We start from the raw sequence: 24,632 nt of genomic DNA, 5'->3' as shown, positions 1-24,632 counted from the left end.
AGTGAATTAGATAACAGTAATGTAGGGCCCAGCTGTACTTATATGGCAACTTTCTAATGTGATGAGAGTTTAATAGCAGTTTATTATATAAACAAAGCACTTCGTTTGAGATTCAATTCGGTGACTTACAACATTAAAAATCTTCAGTGCTTTCAACATTACAAAATGTCATTGCTTAATAACAGTTCATCTTCTGAAAATCATCCAATCAATTTGATTCCATCAACATCTCAGGGATCTGATAAAGTAGAACCATCTCAGGTTTTGGGATTAGATTTAGGTATGAAATTCAACTCTCACTTAGCTATGACCTTAGTCAAGTCACTTCACCTCTCTGACTCAGCTTCCTCACCTGCAAATTGGGAATACCAATACCTTCCCTCAAAGCATTTTTCATTAGGATTAAATATTGTATGGAAAATACATAGTGCAGTACATTTGCGTAAATGTTGGTAGTAATTAGCATTGTATGAGTGACTACAAACTCAACAGTTATTCAAAGACTTATCAGTTAAGCTTCTTCCTTTCAACTGCCCAACAGGAGACTTTACTCGTAGCACCATTGCTAAAGGATAGGATAGACTCAAATCCACTATGCCTCTCAGCAGACTTTTCTGGTAAAGATTTAGGTTTTTAACTATTTAAAGAGGTAAAAACGTATGGAAATATTTATCTAACTTTCTTCCCTAAAATAAATGCTCATACCTGCATATGAGGAGGAAAGGATAGTTCCATGCCTGGAATCACAGTTGGTGACTGAAAGCTTCCAGGATTGATGGATGCTGTTGAAGGTATGTTAGGACCCAAAATTAAACTTCGAAATTCATTATGTCTTCTCTGTATATCCTTTAGTCTTTTTTGAAGCCTTGTATGTTCTTCAAATGGAACATTTTGTCTTAAAAAGAAAAAGTGTTTCTGTTGTTTAATACAGTTACATTCTATTGAAGAACGGTATGAGTCATAGAACATAATTTTAATTGGAAGAAAAGAATTTCTAAATTATAAGATTTATCTATATATAATATACACATAAAATTTGGTTTATCTAGAAAGATAAACAGAAACATGATATGACATCTTAATTATATGCGTTATTGTTGGCCCTGCAGGCTATCAACTGATTTTAAAGTTTTATTTGCCAATTAATCAAAGATTAAAAATCTTTTGATACTTTTACTTTCATTTCCACTTTACTCCACCAACCCATGAATCCTAAAACTAAAAGGAGACTCCTTAAACCAAAAGGGTGCCTTATTTTACTGCAGGAATCAAATAGAAATAGAGAAAATGCCAGGTTGAATCTTTTTTTTTAAAGGGAATTATTTGTTTGTTTGTTTATTTATGGCTGTGTTGGGTCTTCATTGCTGCATGTGGGCTTTCTCTAGTTGCAGTGAGTGGGAGCTACTCTTTTTTGGGGGGGGGCTACTCTTTATTGCAGTATGTGGGCTTCTCATTGCAGTGCATTCTCTTGTTGCAGAGCACAGACTCTAGGGCTTCAGTAGTTGTGGCGCACGGGCTCTAGAGTGCAGGCTGAGTAGTTGTGGTACACGGGCTCTAGAGCACAGGCTCAGTAGTTGTGGCGCACGGGCTTAGTTGCTCCACAGCATGTGGGATCTTCCTGGACCAGGGCTCGAACCCGTGTCCCCTGCATTGGCAGGCAGATTCTTAAACACTGCACCACCAGGGAAGCCCTAGGTTGAATCTTATGAATGCCATTTTTGTAGGTGAAATATGGTCAATTTTCACAGATCACCACCTTTTTGGACATAAATTTCCTGACGATTAATCACACCAGTAATCAAATATAGTTTCAAAACCATTCGAAGTTCTAGGCCATCTGTGCCATAGCTGCCCAATCTTGAATTGGTAACACCTCCTCCATAACCATTCATTTTGAAATATTAAGTTGAATTTTGTTTTAGAATGAATTTGGTGGCTTCTTACTTTGGAACAGAGAGTATTATAAAGTTGGCATTTATTCCACAGTCTAGAAACCTCTTGGATGTTCTAAAAAAAACACAACTGTTCACATTTTGGTAATAATTATACCCAAGAAGACCAGTGCACATTATAAAAAAACATCACTGCTTGCTATACAGGCAATTCCCATTACAGAAAAGTCTGATACTGTCTAAATGCTGAAGACAACTACTAATTACCTGAATTTGAAAAGATTTTATTAACTTGAATCACATGGGTCATACACTGCCACTACCACTATCTTAATATGGTAAATCTTCTCTGCTCAAAAATGCTAATGATGCAGATCATTAGCTGTGCTTGGATGTAAATGAAAAACGAGAAGCTACTGCCCAATATTTTCCATACCAAAAAATAAAAAAACTGAACTTTGATTCAAAGTTGTGGCCACAATTTTAGAACTTGTAATCACTAAACTGTCTCGTCTCAGCAGCAAGGATTCACACCACTCCTGGCTACCAAAGCCAGTGACTGACCTCTCCTGTCAGTCCCAGCTGTAATACAAATGCATGTGTTAAAGACCTTTTGGTTTGAAGAAACATTCAATCAGAAAAAAAAAGCAAAGATAATGAATTAGGAGTCTAATGCATAGTTTTAGAATTCTTTTCAATGTATATTTTAAAAGAAACCCAAGTGCATTATACTCAAACAAAGTTGTATAATATCGAAATAGCCACATGGGGTATGTATACACACAAACACATTACCTATTTAACACCTGATTTTCTGTTTCTAATTCTTCTCTCTTTGCCTCCAAGACTTCTACCTTTTCCTGCATTCTCTTCAACTTGTTTTCATGGAGAGATTTTCTCTAGAAAAAGAGAAACAATTAATATGAGCAAGTATGGTAATACATACTCTCCTATTTGAACAAAGCTATATAGTGAATATTTTACTCACCAAAAAAATTTTACTTAGAGACGAGTATTTTCAGGGAATACTAGGAGCAAAGATTAGTAGATATGATGCTTACTAAAAATTTTAAAGATAATAAAACACAGATCTACCTCATATCCTCAACGTGACAAACAGAACCATTATAAATGTCAAACCAGAAAATTGATATCAATAAGGAAATTGTGCAAATAAAAAATCTAGGAAGGGAAGGAGTCAAATTTTACTAATGAGTTTACCTGTCACCTCATAATCATGACTGTTCATTTTCCCAGAAGATTATCATGGGTTTAAAACAACTATAAATTTAAAATTTAAAAGCATGTTTGCAACTGATAAATTGCTACCAAAGTAGTAAATTAAAGGATCAGACAGATAAGATTGATTATGGATGCATCTCAGTTTGAAAGCATGCCTTTCTAAATATTAAAAAGAAAAAAATTTAAACTTCACAAAGGAAAAATTTTCTAATATGGAAAAATCTATGTATAATGCAAAAGTAGTAAATGAAAAAAGGTAACACTTTTTCAGTTTTATAAACAGGTCGTTTTTATTTATTTTTTTTTTTTTTACAGAAAAACACCTATAAATGTTGACAATCACTTAGTAGCTCCAGACCTTTTAGATTTCTGGTTTCTCACTCTTTACCTAAGTATAACAGGCTTACAGAAAAATGCACATAATGTAAATGTAAAGCAAAATGTAAAACCACCAAGCAAATGCTGGTGTTGTTACCTCACAGGTCAAGAGCACTGCCGTACCAAAAGGGCCCCTACCCTTCCCTCCTTTCAATCTCTACCCCCTCTGTCCTCTGAAAAGGTAACCAACTAATTTACTTCCAAAGCTGTAGTTTTGTGTATTTTTGAACTGCATACAAATGGAGTCACAGTGCACATTCTTTTACAGATGGCTTTTTTCTTTCACTCAATACTGCGAAATTTATTCATGTTACTGCTTACGGGTATAGCTCATTCATCGCCTACCCTGGCCCAGGAACCACCCTTCTGTCCTTTATTAGCACAAGTATGTATATATGTACAGGTGACTCAGGACTCTGTCTATTCATTCACCCGCCCACATCAAAGAAATCATACACTATATACACTTCTGTTTCTGGATTTTTTGGTGGTTGTTCAACATTTTATCCCTATGACTAAGCCATGTTATTGCATGTCACAGTTCCTCTCTACTGTTATGCTGTTATCCATTTTACAAACACACTATATTTTATCCCTTCTCCTACTGATAAGAATTTGAATTGTTTTCTACTTTGAAGCTACTATGAATCAAGTTTTATGAACATTCCTGAATATGCTTTTGGTAGATATATGTCCTCATTTCTCTTTGAGTATATACCCAGGAATGAGTCATACAGTATACATATGTTTTATCTTTAGTAAAAACTGTCAGTTTTCTAAAGTGGTTCTAACTAATTACTAATTACAGGCCCACCAGCAATATACAACAGTTCTAATTGCTCTACATCCTTACCAACACTTGGTGTGGTCGGTCTTTGAAAATTTTAGCTACTCTGGTGGAATAGAATAATATGTCACTGTAGCTTTAATGTGCATTTTCCTGTTAGCTAATGAGGGTGATTACCTTTTCTTATGCATACTGACCATCTGGATTTCCTTTTTTTGTGAAGTGTTGTCTTAGTCTTTTGCCTGTTTAAAAAAAATTTTTTTTGAGTAATCTGTTTCTTATTTGTAGTAGTTCTTTATATATTCAGAATACGAATCCTTTGTCAGATATTTGTGTTGCAGATTGACCTTCTCTCAGTGTGTGGTAACATTTTTTCCCATAAGGGTGTCGTGTTATAAAAAGAAGTCCTTAATTGTAATAAAATCCAAATTATCAACCATATCTTTTACAGTTAGTGCTTTTTATGTCCTGTTTAAAAAAACTTATCGCAAGATCTTAAGATTTTCTCCCCAAGTTTTTTTCTAGCAGCTTTATTTTTTTACTTGTCACATTTGGGTCTGTGGTTCATTTTCATCTAATTAGGTTGGGTTAATGATAACCAATTGACTCCACATCATTAAAGGACTATCCTTTCCCTATTGAAAGGCAGTGGTACTTTGTGGTAAGTCAGGTGTTCATATACTATTCCTGGACTGTATTCTGTTCCATTTGTCTGTCTATCCTTATGCCGATACCACACTGTTTTAATGACTGTAGCTTAAAGTAAATCTTGATACCTAGTAGTGTTAAGTCCTCCAGCTTTGTTATTTTTCTTCAAGATTGCCTTGGTTGTTCTAGTCCTTTGTACTTTCATATGAATTTTAGAATCTACTTTCCAATTTCCACAAGGAAAACTAATGAAATTTTGATTAGGACTGCATTCAATCTACAGATCAGTTTGGGAAGAACTGACATCTTAATAATATTGAGTCTTTCAAATCAAGCGTGGTATAGTTTCCCTTTATCTAGGTCTTCTTTAGTTTTTCTTAGCAATATTTGCCTATCTTTTATTAGATTTGTTCCTAAATATTTTATATTTTTTATGCTAATGTAAATGGTATATATTTTATTTTCTAATTGTGTATGTAAAGAAAGAACTGATCATCACAGAAATGCAAGTCAAAACCACAATGAGATTATCACCTTACAACTGTCAGAATGGCTATTCTCAAAAAGACAAGAAACAACAAGTGTTGGTGAGAATGTGGAGAAAAGGGAACTCTCACGCACTGTCGGTGGGAATGTAAATTTATGCAGCCACTATGGAAAATAACACGAAGGTTCCTCAAAAAATTAAAAATAGAACTACCAGCAATTCCACTTCTGGGTATTTAGTGAAAAAAAACAAAAACACTAACTTGAAAAGGCATATGCACCCCCCATGTTCATTGCAGCAGTATTTACAACAGCCAAGACATGGAAGCAACCTAAGTATCCATCAATGGATAAATGGATAAAGAAGATGTGATATACACACTGGAATATTATTCAGCCATAAAAGAGAAGAAAATCTTGCCATTTGTGACAACATGGATGGACCTTAAGGGCATTTTGCTAAGTGAAATAAACCAGACTGAGAAAGAAAAAATACCACATAATCTCACTTACATGTGGAATCTTTAAAAAAAAAAAAAAATAAGCTCAAAGATACAGAGAACAGACTGGCAGTTGCCAGAGGCAGGGACTGGGGGCTGGGTGAAATGGGTGAAGGAGGTCAGAAGGTACAAACTTCCAGTTATAAAATAAATAAGTTCTGTGGATGTAAAGTACAGCATGGTGACTATAGTTAATGATACGCATTGCAATATTTGAAAGTTACTGAGCGATATCTTAAAAGTTCTCATTACAAGAAAAAAATTCTGTAGCTATATATGGTAATGGATGTTAACTAGACTTATTGTGGTAATCATTTTGCAATATATATATATAAATACCAAATTTTCTCTATGGAAGGTTTTAAATTAAGGAGTCCATTTCCCTAATGGATACAGGACTATTTAGATTTCCTAATTATTCTTGTATTAGTTTTGTTGAGATGTTCAAGGAATTTGTTCATTTCATCAAAATTGCATAATTAACACAGTTGTTCTTGTAATAGTCTTTTTGTTTTAATATCTATAAGATGTATAGTGATACCCCTTTTTCATTCATTATATTGTCCATTTGTGTTTATTCATCTACCTACCTACCTACTTTATGAGGAGTTTGGGGAGAAGCCATTTTATCAATCTTTTCAGATTGATCAGCTCTTGGCAAGTTAAATTTTCTCTATTGTATTACCTCTGCTTCATTGATTTCTGCTCATGCCTTGCGGAGGCAGATGAGGATGCTGTTAAATCTATACACAGAGTTCATAATTCAGTTACTGTGTTTTTTAGTTCTAAGCCTGCCATTTTAAAAAATGTCTTCTAGTTTACTGATCAATTCTCAAGCATTTATTTCTGAGCATCTACAACACGGTAATTTTAAATTCTGTATCTGATAACTCCATTACCTGGATCCCCTATGGGGGGTTTCTTTATATTGATTGTTACTTCTCTTGATTTTCAATGTTATTTCCTCATGCAGCTATTTTTAAAATTATTAATAGAAATTTGTTAAAATTGATAAACCAATACTGATACATTATTATCAACTAAAGTCCAGTTTACATTGTCACTCTTTGTGTTGTTCAGTTCTATGGTTTTGTCAAATGCATACTGTCCTGTACGCACTATTGCGGTACCATACAGAATAGTTTCACTGCCCTAAAAATTCCCTGTGCTCTACCTATTCATCCCTACTTCCTACCCCACAAACTGTCAATCACTGATTTTTTTTGTCTCCATAGTTTTGCCTTTTCCAGAATGTCATATATTTGAAATCTTTCAGTATATATAGTCTTTTCAGACTGGCTTTTTTCACTTAGCAATATGCATTTAAGGTTCTTCCATGTCTTTGCATGGCTTAATAGCTCATTTCTTTTTGTCACTGGATAATATTCTCTTGTATGGATACAGCAAAGTTTTTTAACCTTCACCTACTGAAGGACATATTGCTTGCTTCCAACTTTTGGCAATAATGACTAAAGCCGATACAGACGTTTGTGTGCAGTTTTTTTGTGTGTGTGAACATACATTTTCAACTCATCTGAATGAATACCTAGGAGCATGACTGCTGGACTGTATGGCCAGACTACATTTTAACTTTGTAAGAATCTGCCAAAGTGTCTTCCAAAATGGCTGTACCATTTTACAACCCCACCAGCAATAAATGAAAGTTTCTATTGTTCCATATCCTTACCAGCATTTGGTTCTGTCAGTGTTTTGGATTTTAGCCATTTTAATGGATGTGCAGTAGTATCTCTGTTTATTTTTTATTTAGAGCTAGACACTACATTTTAAAAACTGAGGAAATAACTGAAGCCTACAATGCTAGTTTCCCTTAAAGCAGATTTACATTTGTTTCTTGCAGGCAGCTAGGAACACTAACAACAGGGGTTAATTTAATCTAATTTTAAGGACAGATGATCTGAAGCTGTGCTTCAATACTTGCAAGGGCCAGGCTATTTGCAGTTAGTTCACTCTTAGTCCAAGGGCATACCCCCTTCATGGTCTCAACCCACAGCACTAGTAGACTCAGACCTGAGACCCTCTCTCTGGCAGATTCTGAACTCCAATTTTTGGTCCCCAAGCCCTATGAGGTTGTCAAAAGCTTTGCTTCACTTCTCAGCCTCTCAAGCTGTCTCTTCCAGAACTGGCAGCTTCCTCTAAGGGAAAAGCAGCCCCAAATGCTGAGCTCACCTCTCCAGGTTTCCCAGCTCTCCAGGATCTTGGCCTCTTAATTCTTCACTGCCCTTCATGGAGATATTTTTAAAAATATTTTGTCTGATTCTTCTAGTTCTCATGTGGAGAGCTGATCCACATATTTCCTAGTCTGTCATTATCAAAAGCATATGCTCCTTTTAGGTATTTTAGTTCAACTAACAGCAGACATTTTAAAGATCGAAATGCTTAATACTTCATTATTATATGATTATATAAACCTGCAATCTTAAAATCTAGTTCTATTTCTCCATTTGTACTGCTCATTTAAATTGTAGTAAAATACCAATTTTTTCACTATCATCTTCAAATCTTAAGCATGTATATTTATACACACACACACAGAGTGCACACTTAACTGGGCCCTATATTAACCACAGTTAATACAAAATACAGGGATTTCTGAAGGGAATTCCAGTCATAAAATACAAAATCTTGAGAAAAGGCTTTTTTAGAAAGGATAAGAAATGAATTAAGAAGAATCTGTAATTCTATAGGAATGTGGATTCCCCTGATGGTTCTCCAGCAGGGGAACTGATGGGTGAAAGCATTGTTTTGAAAAGATTAATATGGTATCAGTGTATAGGATGGACTCTGAAGTTTGCCTCTTAAGAGGCAAATCTGGAGATAAGCTTCCTGAAGACAGGGTTCAGGACAATGTTGCCCCATCCTCATCACTGTAAAAACAACCAGCCATTTACTGAGCACTAGTCTTTGCCAGGAACTGAGTTAGAATGCAGCAAAAGAACTGGATAGCTGGTTGACTAGTAGACCCAATGAATGCCTTAGACCCTAACATTGTAATCATTTCTTTGCAGCACCCTCATTATCTTGACCCAAGCCAAGCCTCCTTCTTCTTCTTCTAACACACACACACACACACACACACACACACACACACACACACACACACACACACACACACACACACACACACACGGCCCGGTCTCACCTTAAATTAACCAGCACTAACTTCAAATGGGCCCCCCTATTGGTACCTGGAAATCCTACTAATTTCCCTAATCCAATCACTCTCCCAAACTCTTACATTCTTTCACAACTTCTTGTCTCTTCTCAAATCTGTTAGACCTCCACTCTTCACAGTCTGAGCTGGTGACCCAGATTCTTTTTTGCATTGAGAAAATAGCAGCCATCAGTAGAGAATTTCCACTACATCCATGAATTTATCAGGAACTTACAATCATATATTTTGTCTTTTTTCCAGGTACAATAGATACATTGTGTTTCTATCCCTTCCCTCTCTGAATTGAATCTAATGCCCTTCTGCCTACTAAAAGATATCATCCCTTCATTTGCCCCCTCTTTCTCCTGCATCATCAATTTTCCCCTTGCTACTGAATCATCCTATAATTTCTCCCTTCTTAAAGGAAGCCTTTGCTCCCACAATGCTAGCTATTACCCCAGTTCTCTGTTCTTCACAACAAAATTCCTTCGACAAACTATACTCCATTTCAATCAGACCTGCATACCTACTACTCCACAGAAACAACTCTTGACAAAGCCACCAACAATTACCATATAGTCAAATGGATTCTTAGTCTTCATCTTACTATTTTATCATCTTACCACTGTGAAATAAAATTCATATTTATGGCAAGACAAGAAAAATTTAAACATAAAAATTCTTCTCTGCGCTTTGGCCTCCCCTCTCCCCTCACTGTGCCTTGTGTATCTGCATTATGCATTGACCATACCTCCCCCATCAGCAGGAATACCTGCTCAACCATAAACAGCAACATTCTCCTAGCATCAGCAAGACAATGCCTTAAAAGAGAACATTCCTTCTAGATTATAAAGGGTCACATGACCCACCACAATGGCACTAAAATCTGGATTTTGTAAACTGTCAATAATAGGTCATTTAATGTACAGCCCTCTGTCTCAAAAAGCTTATATAAACTGTATCTTGACTTCTAACGGGCGGAACAGTTCTCAGAGCTTTCTGAGATGCTCTTCTTGGGTTTTAACCCTCAACTTTGTCTTGAATAAAATTTTCCAATTCTTTCTTAGGTCGCCTGATTAATTTTTCGTCGACACTATAATGTCATTCGACACAGCTAATCCTTCTTGAAGCATTTTTCTTCATTTGGCATCTAGTACTCTCTTGGTTCTTTTCCTATCATATTGGCCACTCCTTCTCAGTCTCCTCCTTAACTTCCCAACTTCTAAAGTCTGGAATTCCTCAAAACTCAAACCTGTTCTTTTCTGTCTTCCTTCACTTTCTAGGTGACCTTATTTTTTAATCCCATTGCTTTCAGTATCACTTACATGCCGGTAAGTCCCAAATCTTTATCTCTAGCCTAGTCCTCTTCCCTGAAGCCCTGATTCATGTATTCACCAGAATGCTTAGTATCTCCACTTGGAAGTCTAATGGGCATCTCAAAGAGTTAATGTGTCCAAAAGAGGCATCTTTATTTTATCCCTAAACCTGTTCCTTCCAAGGTCTTTCCCATGTCAGTAAACAGCAATTCTATTTTAACCACGTGCTCAAGCCCAACATCTTAGGCATCTTTGATTTATCTCTTTAATACCCTGTAACCATTGTAAGTTCTCCCTTTAAAAATATACAGAATCTGACCACAAGTCTGCTACTAGCTCTCTACATCTCTCATCTGAACTACCGAAAAGTGGTCTTCCTGAGTCCTGTTTGCCCCTCTACACAACAGCCAGAGATTCTCCTGAAGATATAATTCAGATTACAGCATTTCTCAATTCAAAACTCTCCAGTGTGTTCCTATCTCATTCAGAATAAAACCCAAAAAAAGCCCCTACATCACCTAGCCTCCTACTACTTCTGTCCATTCCAGTTACCCAGGTCTCCCTCCTTGTATTCCTTCAACATACCAAGCAGATCCCTGCCTCTTTTACTTTCTATTCCCTCTGGAACATTCTTCCCCTACATACAAAATATGGCCTCCCCCTTCTTTCCCCGAGGTCTCTGCTCAAACGTTACTTTATCAGAAGCTTCTCTGATCACCTATATAAATGCCCTCTATCCCCCTTAGTTTTCCTCTTAGCACGCATCTCCACCTGACACTTGTTCCTTTACCCCGTGTCTCCCATCCACTACAACATAAGCTCCTCAGTGCAGAGTCTTTATTTCTGTATCCCTGTGAATAAAACAGTACCTGGTATAATACACAGTAGGTTCTCAATAAATCTGTTGAGTAAACTGCCTAAACGAATATAGAGAAACCTCATAGTGAAGAGAGTCTGAGCTAGGATGTTGCAATAAGAATAAAAAGAAATGAGGTGGGGAAAACGTGAGATACATTATAAAGGAAGAATTCACAGGCTCTAGTGACTGTACTGGGTAGAACAGTGTCTCCGAAATATTTATGTTTACTCAGAATCTCAGAATGTGACTATGATATAAGAAGAAATATATCTGGTCTTTGCCCTGGGCTTCTGGCACAGAGCTCCTAAAACACATGGAATTTCCTGAGTCATAGGAGCATCTTTTGCTATTCATAACCAGCCCTTTTCAATCATACCTGAGTTAATACTAATGAGTTAACTTAGGGTGGGACCCCTAGGTAATCTCAAAATAGAGCTAGTCACTAGAAAGACCAAGTGGTAAGAAGGTAGGAACTTGCAGCACTATTCCCACCTCCCACTCTCCACCCTCCACTTCTGGGAGTGGCAGTACTGGAGATTGATATCTATTAAAAACTCTTGAACAAGGATACCTGGAAAGCTTCCAGGATAGTGAATACATTGATTTGCTAGAAGGGTGGCACTCCCAGAGAGGGCACCCCTCCCCCTCCATACCTCGCCCTATACATCTCTTCTATTTGGCTGTCCCTGAGTTGTATCCTTTCTAATAAACCAGTAAATACAAGTAAAATGTTTTCCTGAGTTCTATGAACCTGGGTGGGGGGTGTTATGGGTACCCCAATTTATAGTCATTGGTCAGCAGTGCAGATGGCTAAGGACCTGACACCTGACATGGAGTTAGTCTTGAGGCTGAACCCTTTAATTTGTGGAATCTGATGTAGTGTCAGAATTTAATTGAATTATTGGCACCCAGTTGGTGTCCAGAGAATTAGATAATTGGTTCTTGGTGTTGGAAAACACTCCAGAGTGACCTTATCTGAAAAAAGGGTAAAGTTAAGATGAGGTTATACTGGATTAGGGTGGGCCCTAAATCCAATATTGACTTGTGCCCTTAGAAAAAGGGGAAAATCTGGATACAGAGACAGACACACACCACGTGAAGAGAGAGGCACAGACTGAAGTGATGTGTCTGCAAGCCAAGGAACACCAAGGATTGCTAGCAACCACCACAAGCTAGGAGAGAGGCATGGAACAGATCCTTCCCCAGAGCCTTTGGAGGGAGCATGGCCCTATCAGCACCTTGATTTTGGACTTCTAACTTCCAGAACTGTGAGATTATAAATTTCTGTTGTTTTAAGCCACACAGTTTGTAGTAATTTGTTACAGCAGACCTAGGAAACGAATACAGTGACTGATTATATTTGGGGAAAGGGAGCCCTTAGGATGAATCAAAGGTTTGAAGACAAAGTAACTGGAAGAATGATATTCTACTGAAAGAAATGCAAGTCCACAGGACAAAGTGGCTGTAAGAAATGATTGTAATTTTGATTTTATCAGTCCAATACAATCACAGGTCTATCAAATGGATGCCTTAGTGTTACACACATTACAACACAAAAGAGTTAAAGAAAAATCAAAAGAATACTGATGCAAGAATCAAAGCTGAAATTTTCCTTTTATCACCTTCTAGCCAAATTCAATGAACTCTCTTTAATAATAACGACCATTTACCTTTGATTCCTTTCTTTTCCTGTGGCTTCTATAACACCATACTATAGCTTCTACTTCTATGACCATTCCTCTACTAAATCCAGCTCCTCTTTCCAAGTCAACTTAGTTCTTAGTCCTTTTATTCTTCAACAGTTCTCAAAATCTCAAGTGTCTAATTATACATCCCTAAGCTGAATTACTGATCTCCACGCTTTACATTCCATTATTTCTGTTAATCTACATGATATCTTCACTTAACAGTCTAGGACAGGACTTCCCTAGCGGTCCAGTGGTTAGGACTCTGCGCTTCCACTGCAGGGGGCACGGGTTTGATCCCTGGTCAGGGAAGTTCCACATGCTGCACAGTGCAGCCAAAAAAAAAAAAAAAAAAAAGTCTATATGGATGCACTACCATCAGTTCATACCTGACATGTGTTTAGTCAAATGTATCTTCTCTTTCTGCTCAACTGACACATGGTCTTTATTCCATCATGACAACTCCTCTGTATCCTCTCATAGCTAAAATACTTTGTATTTTTCTCTTTCTTCTTATTTAGCACTATATTCTGTTCATTTTTTCCTTTGGAATACTTCTAGGAGTCATCCTTCACCTTCATTCTATATTGCAAGCCCAAATTCCAGACTTCTTACCTCATTTTAAGATTATTATAAATAGCTTCCTGACTAGTCTCCCTGTCTTAAGGCTTTCTTCTCTCTAGCACAGTAGTTCTCAAACTTTAGTGTCCACACAGATCACATGGAAATGACTAATAGATTCTTTAGGTACTGCATGCTATTTTATTTCTCCAATTAGATTATATGGTCATCAAGGGCAGGAATTAATCATGGCTTCTATTTTCCCCTCGGTGTATAACATAATGCCAGGCCACACAGCATATTCAATAGATATTTTATAACTTCAAGACTATGGTTCATTTCTTTCTCAAAACCGTTCATAACATCTAACCAAGAATTATTTTAGAGATATACCTTAGAATAAAAATAACAAGTTCTCATTTCAAGCACCTCAAAAGGAAAAGCACAACTCATTGTCCTCATACCAAGAGATCTCTCTTCATACTCACATTTCAACAGAGTGTGGGGAACAACATACAGAGAAGTCATCAATTACAGAAGGACATTCCAACTCAAGATACCCGGTCCAACTTTTCCAAACAAATCAACACAGCAAAATATCATTGAACAAAGACTCTACCTAAAAACACTTACCAGAAATGACATAATCTCTGTGCTTAGGAGGTTGGAGCTGTAAATGAAGCCATCTTACCTAGCCTGGGGAAAAAAAAATAAAGCTGCTACTCCCCAGTTGTAAGAACCTCTCACAGGAAAGTAACTCTAAAGGACTATGATTTCCGCCCTAGAGTTAATATTTTGTGACTTAATTGAAGTCTTACTACACAAGAAAGTTATGATCTTTGTCATCTAAGAAACTTAAAAAAGTCTGTTGCAATTTTACGAATCATATTTATGTAATCTTATAGCCAACAGTTTCATACAGAAGCACTATATTTAACTTGAATGGGAAAAGGGTTTTGAGTTTTAAAAATTAATTTTATAGTGATCATTCTGCCACAGGAAATAAGACTCATGTGGATTATGGTTATAATGAAGAGAAAAGCAGTAAAGTATCTCGAATCAAAGAAAGGGGGAAATTAAAAGAGTTAACAGTGCAGAAAAAGCACAGGATTAAGAATAGAAAAATGTAGACTTTAGTCACAGCGTTCCTAACTAGTCAATGATCTTGGCTCCCTACCACTTCAGTTTCCAAATCTGTAAAAACTATCTGAATGCTAAGATCCCCCAGCCCTAAAATTATACATACTTATATACTTTTTACAGTATTTCTATGTCACATGTACTATCTGCTTTTCCACTTTAATTGAGGTAAAGTTGTAAGCCTACAGGGCAGTGCTCCACATAATGGGACAGCTCTGGGTCATAATTTTTACTGAATTAACAATTTCCTGCAACTTAAAACCATTATCCACAGGTCACATTTTTAAAAGTAAAACAGGTGTTTACTATATTCACCCCCATAATTTGGCAGTTATTTCAGTAGGAAAAACATTCATCCTAGGTCAATACTGATGAAAGGTTACTTCGCACGTTTCTTAAAATATCACCTCCTGGGCTTCCCTGGTGGTGCAGTGGTTGAGAGTCTGCCTGCCAATGCAGGGGACATGGGTTTGAGCCCTGGTCTGGGAAGATCCCACATGCCGCGGAGCAACAAAGCCCGTGAGCCAAAACTACTAAGCCTGCGTGTCTGGAGCCTGTGCTCCGCAACAAGAGAGGCCGCGACAGTGAGAGGCCCGCGCACTGCGATGAAGAGTGCCCCCCGCTCGCCGCAACTAGAGAAAGCCCGCGCACAGAAACGAAGACCCAACACAGCCAAAAATAAATAAATAAAATTAAAAAAAAAAAAAAATCACCTCCTCCCCTTTCTGGTATACCTATGATTAGTTGATAACCTCTCTCACCACTGGATGTCACTTTTGCTCCAAAAGAAGTCAACCCAACCTAGCCTCAATAATTAGAATCTGATCTCTAAGACACTTATCTCTAAAACCCCAACAAAAAAGTTTTTTCTGTGAAAGATAAAATCAGCTCTTACAATTTCTTATGATTTCTAGCTAATCTGGCATCAGATGCTTTTAGGCTTCAAACAGTACAAGGAAGCATAAGTAGGATTTCGGAGATCATTCCAAGCCATGAAATAACTTCACTAAAATCCCATCAATACCCATACGCTGCTCAGTACTTATATGGAAAGAAAGAGAGAGAAGTGATACAGGGGGAAAAAACAATGAAACAACAACATAAGTATTTATATTTGAGTATAAAACGCTGGGATCCTATATCGTTAAGTGCTATTTTCTAATCTCAATGTTATACTACTTTTAGCATAATGGAAAGAGAAAAGCAGCATTCATAAAGCAAGAAAGTGGGGAAGTAATGACTTTAAGACTTCTCATGTTGTCACTCCAACTATCAGGATGAATTTGGCAGTTATATCTAATAATGTAAACAGGTAACTAAAAACTGTGTCCTTGATTTCCAAATTCAGAATATGTAAATGATATACAGTTCTCTTCTCTTATGCAAATATGAACAGCTAACCTTACCAATAAACATACAGACATTAAGACACCGGTGTGCCTATGTCTAGAGTACAAATTCCTCTCATTTCAGACCTCCTCACTTCCCCACAACCAATGCCACTACTAAAGGAACTTATAAAATGGAGACATATCCAAATCATTTGTGGGATTTTTTTTTAAAATACTTCCTTTCCCTTCCCCCAACACACATGCGCCAATCTTACTAAAAATAACTGCTGAATCGCTGCCATGGAGAGCCATGGTTACTGATGGGGCTATGCTACATTCCTTGGGTTTGTTGAGTAGAAAAAAAGTTGTAAACCACTGACTTAGATGAATCATCTGGTTACATTAGTTCCATGATGCCCTGGATTAGTTCCAAGAAAAGAAAGTTTTTAGGTTCTGGAGAAAATATGCCTGCAAAGATGAAACTTTAAAAAGATCATGGCTGTGGGAACTATCATGGCTGTTTCAGAAGCCAGGGGAGTCCTAGTTCCTTCTGCTGGGGCAATGAGATACTTGCTTCTATATTCCTGAGTTGGAAACAAAAAAGTATTGTAACCACAAAAACAATGTTAAAAGTATTAGTTAAGCACAGTTGAAACAGGCCTAATCACCCTGTAATTTAAGTGCGAATGAGTTAAATAACACTTGTATGGGCTGGTCTAGAAACTTTATCAATGAAAACCACTGTCTCTGTGGAAAAATGCATACTCTGAAAAACTGACTTGTACACAACATTTAGAAATAAACCTGTTGAGCAGTTTGCATTTTCCCAATTTATCTTTACAATGTGACAGCAAAATGTCATGTTTAAATACCAAACTGAACATACCCGTAAAGTCTCAATTTTAATTATACATCTTATTCTCCTAAAATAGTTATGCTTTTACTCTATAGAAATCACTTTAATGAGAACCACTTGCCTTTTTTTGGGCAATTGCAGCTCGCTGCAATTTCTCCTTAGCTTGATTATACTTTTCTTCTCTGTCAGTGATACGTTCATGAAGCCTATGCTTTTCTTCCAACCACTGTATTTGCTTCTCTTCCAATGCCCTGTCAGAAGAACGTACGCAAAACATGAGATGTTAACTCTTAGAAGAGATATTACCGCAAGTATAATCAAATCACTACCTACTTCACCCACAGCCTTCATAATCCAACACAGGCATTCTTGCATGGCCACGTATCTGCTATCACCACCATTACTGAGTATTTCCTATGAGCCAGCCACTGGGCTTAGAACAGTACGTGTACTACATCATTTATTCTTCACAGTAACCCCTGAGTTAGGTACGTCTATCATTTCCATTTTATAGCTGAGGAAACTGAGGCTTAGAGCTGTTAACTAACTTGCTTAAAGACTTATACCTAGTTAACGGGGGGACAGGACAAACAACTGATAATCAGCTTGAAACCATGATACCACCAAGCTATTAAAAACTGGGCCTAATAAAGATGGTTTAAAATCAACCTTGGTATCAAGTCTTAATGTGGTATGTTTCATGGCTAGAGTAAAATTCATATAAATGGTATTTTATAGTAACATCATAACAACTTACATCTTTAAAGCTCTTCTGTATACTTTATGATTTTTAGTATCATCACTACAGGCAGTACAAATGAGATATACAAACCCTGAGGAGTCAGACTGCATGACTAAGGTCAAACAGATTTTAAGTATCTTAGCTGGGATCAAAATCACATTCTATTGACCCCAAGTCCAGCTATTTTCTGCTATATAATCCTATGAATAACATTCAGAAACCAATAAGTTAGTTACATTTGCTAGCTATACTATGACTGGAATTCTTAAGCACATTTCAAATCACTTGAGGATCCCAAGATACAAATTCCTATTATTTGCAAAATATAAGCAAAATAATTTGGACCCTGTGGAACATCACAACACATTATGAACAGTTATCTTGCTTACTTCCTTTTCTTGAAATTCAACCACATATATGAGTCCATGGACAAGCCTTAAAATATTAAATAATAGAAAAATAAGGAAAAGGTTTTATGTGGCAAGGTAGCCTTCAGAAGAAAAACTGTGAAAATAATGTTTCATAGATTCAAAAACTTATAATAATGACATGTTATAATAACAAAGCAAATACAAAATAGTAGTTTTCTACCATATATAAACAACATTTTCCAGGGAATATAAGATCTTGGTCACCAAATTCATCTCCCTACCAGTTTACTAGACTGTCTACTACTAAGAGATTTCAAAATCAAAAAATATAAACAAGTAAATGAACTTTTCAAAGGGAAAATCCAAAAGATTATAACTGTAATTCTAAGAAGTAAGCTATACACATCAAAAATTTTGTTTCTGTTCTCTGGCATTCAGAAGAATTTAGATATTTGAAGTAAGAAATGTATTGATTTACTCAATGAATACATAAGTGTTTCTTTGAAGGTTTTCCTAATACTGTGGGGTCAGGCAGAATTTTAAAAGGTTTTCTTCCTTAGATGTCTATTTTCTTTTCTTTTTTTTTTTTTAAATCAATTCAAGAGTCCATAAAGCTCATCTTTAGAAACAGAAAATACATTACCTAAGACCACTGTACACTGTCAATGCGGTATTTGTAACTAGTTCCCAAAATACAGTCAACACTGGAATCATCATTAAAAGAACTATATATAATATAGCAGAAAGAAGAAACAGTTTGTACATAAAAAAAAAAGAGCAAACTCTACTTTTCAACTTCTAGTTGTGCTTTTTCAGCTTGGCTTCTTAAATTTCGGCATTCCTGTTTTAACCTCTCCACCATTTCCTTCAGTGTTTGGTTTGAATTCAGCAACTCATTCTCTGACTGTGCAAGTGAGGTCACTTGGATCTGCAAACTACTGATTTGCTTAAAAGAGAAGAAAGAAGAGAAATATAAGGCCACTAAACAAATGCAATAGAATATGAGAGACACAGAGGACACTAAGCATCTTCCCTCACATATGCCACACCCAACTGATGTGCCCTTCAGGACACCCTGAAATGAAATTATAAAAAGCACCAGCATTAGAGAAATGCAAATCAAAACTACAAGGCGATATCATCTCACACCGGTCAGAATGGCCATCATCAAAAAATCTACAAACAACAAATGCTGGAGAGGGGGTGGAGGAAAGGGAACCCTCTTGCACTGTTGGTGGGAATGTAAATTGATACAGCCACTATGGAGAACAGTATGGAGGTTCCTTAAAAAACTAAAAATAGAACTACCATACGGTCCAGCAATCCCACTACTGGGCATATACCCTGAGAAAACCATAATTCAAAAAGAGTCATGTACCACAATGTTCACTGCAGCTCTATTTACAAAAGCCAGGACATGGAAGCAACCTATGTGTCCATCGACAGACGAATGGATAAAGAAGATGTGGCACATATATACAACGGAATACTACTCAGACATAAAAAGAAAGGAAACTGAGTTATTTGTAGTGAGGTGGATGGACCTAGAGTCTGTCATACAGAGTGAAGTCAGAAAGAGAAAAACAAATACCATATGCTAACACATATATATGGAATCTAAAAAAAAAAAAAAAAAGGTCATGAAGCACCTAGGGGCAAGACGGGAATAAAGATGCAGACCTACTAGAGAATGGACTTGAGGACACGGGGAGGGGGAAGGGTAAGCTGGGACGAAGTGAGAGAGTGGCATGGACATATATACACTACGAAATGTGAAATAGATAGCTAGTGGGAAGCAGGCGCATAGCACAGGGAGATCAGCTTGGTGCTCTGTGACCAGCTACAGGGTGGGATAGGGAGGGAGGGAGATGCAAGAGGGAGGAGATATGGGGACATATGTATATGTATAACTGATTCATTTTGTTATAAAGCAGAAACTAACACACTATTGTAAAGCAATTATACCCCAATAAAAACGTTAAAAAAAAAAAAAGGCAGCAGCATTAGGATCGTATCTTAATATAACCAGAGACCATCAAGAACCCTATTCCTCAATCTGCCACTGAGTCCTCTCTCTTCTTCCCCAAATAAGCAGGCCAGAAGAGGTACTAGAAATGGGGAGAAGTGTCATTAGAAGGAGAGCAGGGAGGTGAACAAAGAGAATCCAAATATTAGTCTCCTAGCCTCCGAGGAAAGAACAGATTTTAAAAGGTAAGCTGGGAAAGCTACTAAGAAAATCCATTCTCCCACTCCTGCAACATTGTGATTAGCAACCCTTCCAAAGGTTCTGCTCTCTGAATAGTCAGGAATCATAAATGCAGGTAGGATCATTCTCACATTGTTTTTGAGTAGTTTTTAAGCATTTTATAGAGTGTTGGGCAGAAGAAAGATGCTCTGAGAAACCTAATGAATGGTAGGGATTCCTTGGCCTCTAGAACCATTTATCAAACTGGGAAATGTCAGGCTTCTTCATCCCAGTTTACCTTTATCTGGGAGTACTTTTTCTCATTAAAAGTAGCTAATTATCTAGTTACAGATTAACAGGCTAGGAGATTCACATTGCTCTTAAGTCTTATCCAAATAATTCATTTGGGACATATTTACACCTAATTCTTGCAAAAGCCATTTTACCAATTAATAAACAAGTATTCATTTTTCTTTCACTTTCTTCTACCTCTCTAAGCCATTCTCTTGAGAGAAGTTTGGAGGCAGAGAGTCAAGTGACTTCAGATCAAAAGAATCCATTACAAGACTCAAGAGCCAAAAGAAACCAGATTCTTTACGCAATAAACGGGAAATAATTCCATTACTTCCTGATGGTAGCAAAGCCACATACAGAACTGTATAGGTCCAAAGAGCAACTGTCAGAAGAATAAAGTAAAAAGGTATGTCTCAGATTTCTATTTTAGAATGAATTTCTCCATGAAGAACTATTCAGTCCTTTTAACTGCAGCGGTAAATATAAAACTTGTATTACAGCTGGTTGAACAAGCAACTTTCAAAGAGCTTAATACTTCTCCATATCTACAGGATGACAGAAAGCCCAATGTCAATGAAACTAGATAACTTCTCTCAGAGTATCACACATTATGCCCTCCTACTTGGAACTTAGAAACCATAACTATACATGCAAAGCAATGCCAGCTAGCATGCAAGCATAAATCCTAAAAATGGAATTTTCACTCCTCATAATTTGTTTTGCCCATATAAATCTTTCCCGAACCCAAACAACTTTAATTAAAATATGAATTTCCTTCCATAAATACAACTCTTAGATTTCATAGGGATATAATAAAAAATAGCTCATGGAATAAGAAATGCAAAGTTACAAGTCAATCACACAACTAATTCAAAATACTGCCCTTTAAACTATAATTTTAAAAAAATTCATCATGAGCCACAGCATATAAATATCTTAAGAAAAACAAAAGCAGCTTACTAAACAAGAGCTTAAAGAGGTCTAAACACTTTACATATCAACTTCATCAATTCATTATCAATTGGAGTGATATTTTCAGAATATTTATATATACAATTCCAATAAAGATTCAAAAACAGATTTAAAGAAGCACTTAAAAAAATAAAAGCAAAATGTTTGCTAAAATAATACCTGTTTCAGGTCAGAATTTTCATTTTTTTCTTTCTCTGCATTTTCAATATTCACAATTTGTTGTTGAAGTTTTAACCTAAAAATCACAACCCAACAAAAGACATTATTAAAAATCCATAGTTCATATATTTCACTGAATTAGACAATCATATTATTGAGTGCCCATATTGACACAAGGCACTGTGCTATATAAAGTGATAGATTCAAAGACAAAGATTTTGACTTCAGGCAACTAAGCTGTGTCCACATATAATTAAAATGTAACAAATTTCTGCTTTTGCTATGGAAAAATCTACAAACTATGGGCATAGAGAAGATGAGAAATCAAGTCTGTCTAGAAGGATGAGAGACTACTACATGGAGATAAAACTCTGGTGGGTAGGATCTTGATAAACACAGGGAACAGCCTGAAAAAATGGCTTTGGTGGAGGAGTGCCTAGTGGGTCAGTAAGGCAGGAGAAAGGAGTCCAGTTTAGGAGAAGCTATCTTATAGCCATACAGTATTTCACAATTTACAAAATGCTGTCAGATATACTGCTACTTCACCTTCACTCTACTGGGTTATAGAGCTCCTAAATGTATCCTAAATGCCTACCATGATGTCTATAGTATAACAGGCATTTAATTAAGGTTGGCCAGTTGTAATAATTTCTCATAACAGTTGTATGGAAGTAAGCAGAGTCACCTTTATAATTCCAGATAATACAGAAGAAGAGGTTGAGGCTTAGCAAAGTTAGGCCCAAATCACACAGCTACCAAGTAGCCAAATCAAGATGAGACCCAGGTCTTCTCACACCCAAGTAAGTATCTCTGTCTCCCACTTCATTATGCCGTAATTATACTGATTTTAAATTCAGAATTTAAAAGAAAACTATCTAGTACAGACACCATACTGTATTCTATAAAATATGAGTTTTCATCCCTGAGATGAATGCACACTTACACAATTTGTGTCCTTTTCAAAAGGAATGATACATTCTCAGCCAAAACCTTAAAACACAGTGTATCCCTGGTGACCAAGGGACTAACTAACCTCATGAGAAAGACTATACACTTAATTAGCTCTGACAGGATAAGCCCTCAAACTTCCCTTTTAAAAATCCTTCATTTACCTCAAATATAATTTGCTTGGCACGTACTAGATATAGTTTAGCATTATTAGCATGCCTTTTCAACCCAATTAGAAATGCTTCTTGGGAAGACAATATTCTCAAAGGCCTAGGGCTGTGCTTTAAACACTAATACCCTGAGAAAACCATAATTCAAAAAGAGACATGCACCACAATGTTCACTGCAGTACTATTTATAATAGCCAGGACATGGAACCAACCTAAATGACCACTGACAGATGAACGGATAAAGAAGATGTGGCACATATACAAAATGGAATATTACTCAGCCATAAAAAGAAACAAAATTGAGTTATTTGTAGTGAGGTGGATGGACCTAGAGTCTGTCACACAGAGTGAAGTCAGAAAGAGGAAAACAAATACAGTATGCTAACGCATATATATGGAATCTAAAAAAAAAAAAAGGTACTGATGAACTTAGTTGCAGGGCAGGAATAAAGAGGTAGACATAGAGAACAGACTTGATGACATGGGGTGGGAGGGTGAAGCTGGGGCGAAGTGAGAGTAACATCGACATATATACACTACCAAATGCAAAATAGTTGGCTGGTGGGAAACAGCAGCATAGCACAGGGAGGTCGGCTCGGTGCTTTGCGATGACCTAGAGGGGTGGGATAGACACGGTGGGAGGGAGGCTCAAGAGGGAGGGGATATGGGGACATGTGTATGCATATGGCTGATTGGCTTTGTTGTGCTACAGAAACTAACATGGTATTGTGAAGCAATTATACTCCAATAAAGATCTATTAAAAAAAAAATTCAGTAAGTATCTGTTGTTGGACTGAATGAACCAACCCAAATCCTGGATTACACATTTTAAATGCACAAGGTGGTTGGACAATATGATATGGAAGAAACAATAAAATACACTGCTCCTGAGATATTTACATACAAACACCAGAAACAATGGACCTAAAGGAAGAGGACCAGTCTTGCTCTTCCTGTGCTCCTTTGACAGTACCAATCATACTCTTATTCTGTAATTCTAGCTATACTATTACTCCCTCAAACTTTCTGGGCATTTCTCCCTTAAATGTTTAAGGTTGTTATTAACTTGGAGCTTTTAGGTTACCAAGTTAATAAAGGTTTCTTTCTACAAAACCATGGAGATGAAAATAGGGAAGAAAACACCATGGGTCCTAGCTCCAGTCCAGAGTTAGAAAACTTAGGCCCCAAGTATATCTCAGCTCTGGTCGAGATTTTGGATACACATGATAAATCAACAAGAAACAAGACCGAGTTATGAAAGCGTTAGTGGCCTGAATACTTTCTAAATAATTATGTAGATATGAAGAGAAACAAAAATGCCCTACCTATAAAAACTGAAGCCAAAGAAACCATTGGTGAAGAGTATCTGACTATCATTAAACATGAAAGGAGTAAGAACACCATTTTGGTAGACTATAAGAGATGATCTACAAAATTTTCTTCAGTTCACTTTGCTGAAGCAGTGCTGGGTTAGAATTCATAACTGATAGGAGATTTTTTATTTTTTTTAAGAAGAAAATTAGTCCATGATTTAAGATCATTACATTTAGGATTCTAAGGGATAATTACATAAGTAACCTTAGGGGCTTCTCTGGTGGCGCAGTGGTTGAGAGTCCGCCTGCCGATGCAGGGGACACGGGTTCATGCCCCGGTCCGGGAATATCCCACATGCCGCGGAGCGGCTGGGCCTGTGAGCCATGGCCGCTGAGCCTGTGCGTCCAGAGCCTGTGCTCCGCAATGAGTTAACATACTGCTCAAGAAACTATCATTCAAATCTTTTTTTTGTGTGTGATACGCAGGCCTCTCACTGTTGTGGCCTCTCCCGTTGTGGGAGAGGTATTGTAATTACCTGTATTACCTGTAATTACCTGTATTAAAAGGTATTGTAATATTTTTGTCCATAAGGGACACATTTAAAATAAAACAATAAATAAAGCT

The 24,632-nt window shown here is 36.8% G+C and overlaps 1 protein-coding gene across 10 annotated transcripts in view; it reads right to left on the bottom strand.

Moving 5' to 3' along the window:
* Nucleotides 1–24,632, bottom strand: part of CEP83 (centrosomal protein 83) — a 219,872-nt gene that overhangs the window by 14,433 nt on the left and 180,807 nt on the right. For 8 of the 10 annotated variants that reach the window (XR_012324253.1, XR_012324252.1, XR_012324254.1 and 5 more), the window contains 5 exons: nt 21,577–21,652; nt 18,755–18,912; nt 16,975–17,104; nt 2,688–2,791; nt 706–895 (listed from right to left, as the gene is read on the bottom strand). Coding sequence is in view for 3 of the 10 variants with exons in the window: in XM_073788344.1 (XP_073644445.1) it covers nt 706–895; nt 2,688–2,791; nt 16,975–17,104; nt 18,755–18,912; nt 21,577–21,652 (658 nt within the window). In the remaining 7 variants the exon portion in view is untranslated. Of the gene's footprint in view, nt 1–705; nt 896–2,687; nt 2,792–4,476; nt 4,535–16,967; nt 17,105–18,754; nt 18,913–21,576; nt 21,653–24,632 lie in introns of those variants that run through there. The other 2 variants (XM_073788346.1, XM_073788345.1) reach the window with 2 other exon arrangements.

This window comes from Tursiops truncatus, chromosome 11 (assembly GCF_011762595.2).
Source record: "Tursiops truncatus isolate mTurTru1 chromosome 11, mTurTru1.mat.Y, whole genome shotgun sequence".
In the NCBI taxonomy this organism is placed as follows: Eukaryota; Metazoa; Chordata; class Mammalia; order Artiodactyla; family Delphinidae; genus Tursiops; species Tursiops truncatus.
The sequence above is the reverse complement of the archived record's forward strand: the minus strand, read 5'-3'. Positions and strand labels throughout refer to the sequence as shown.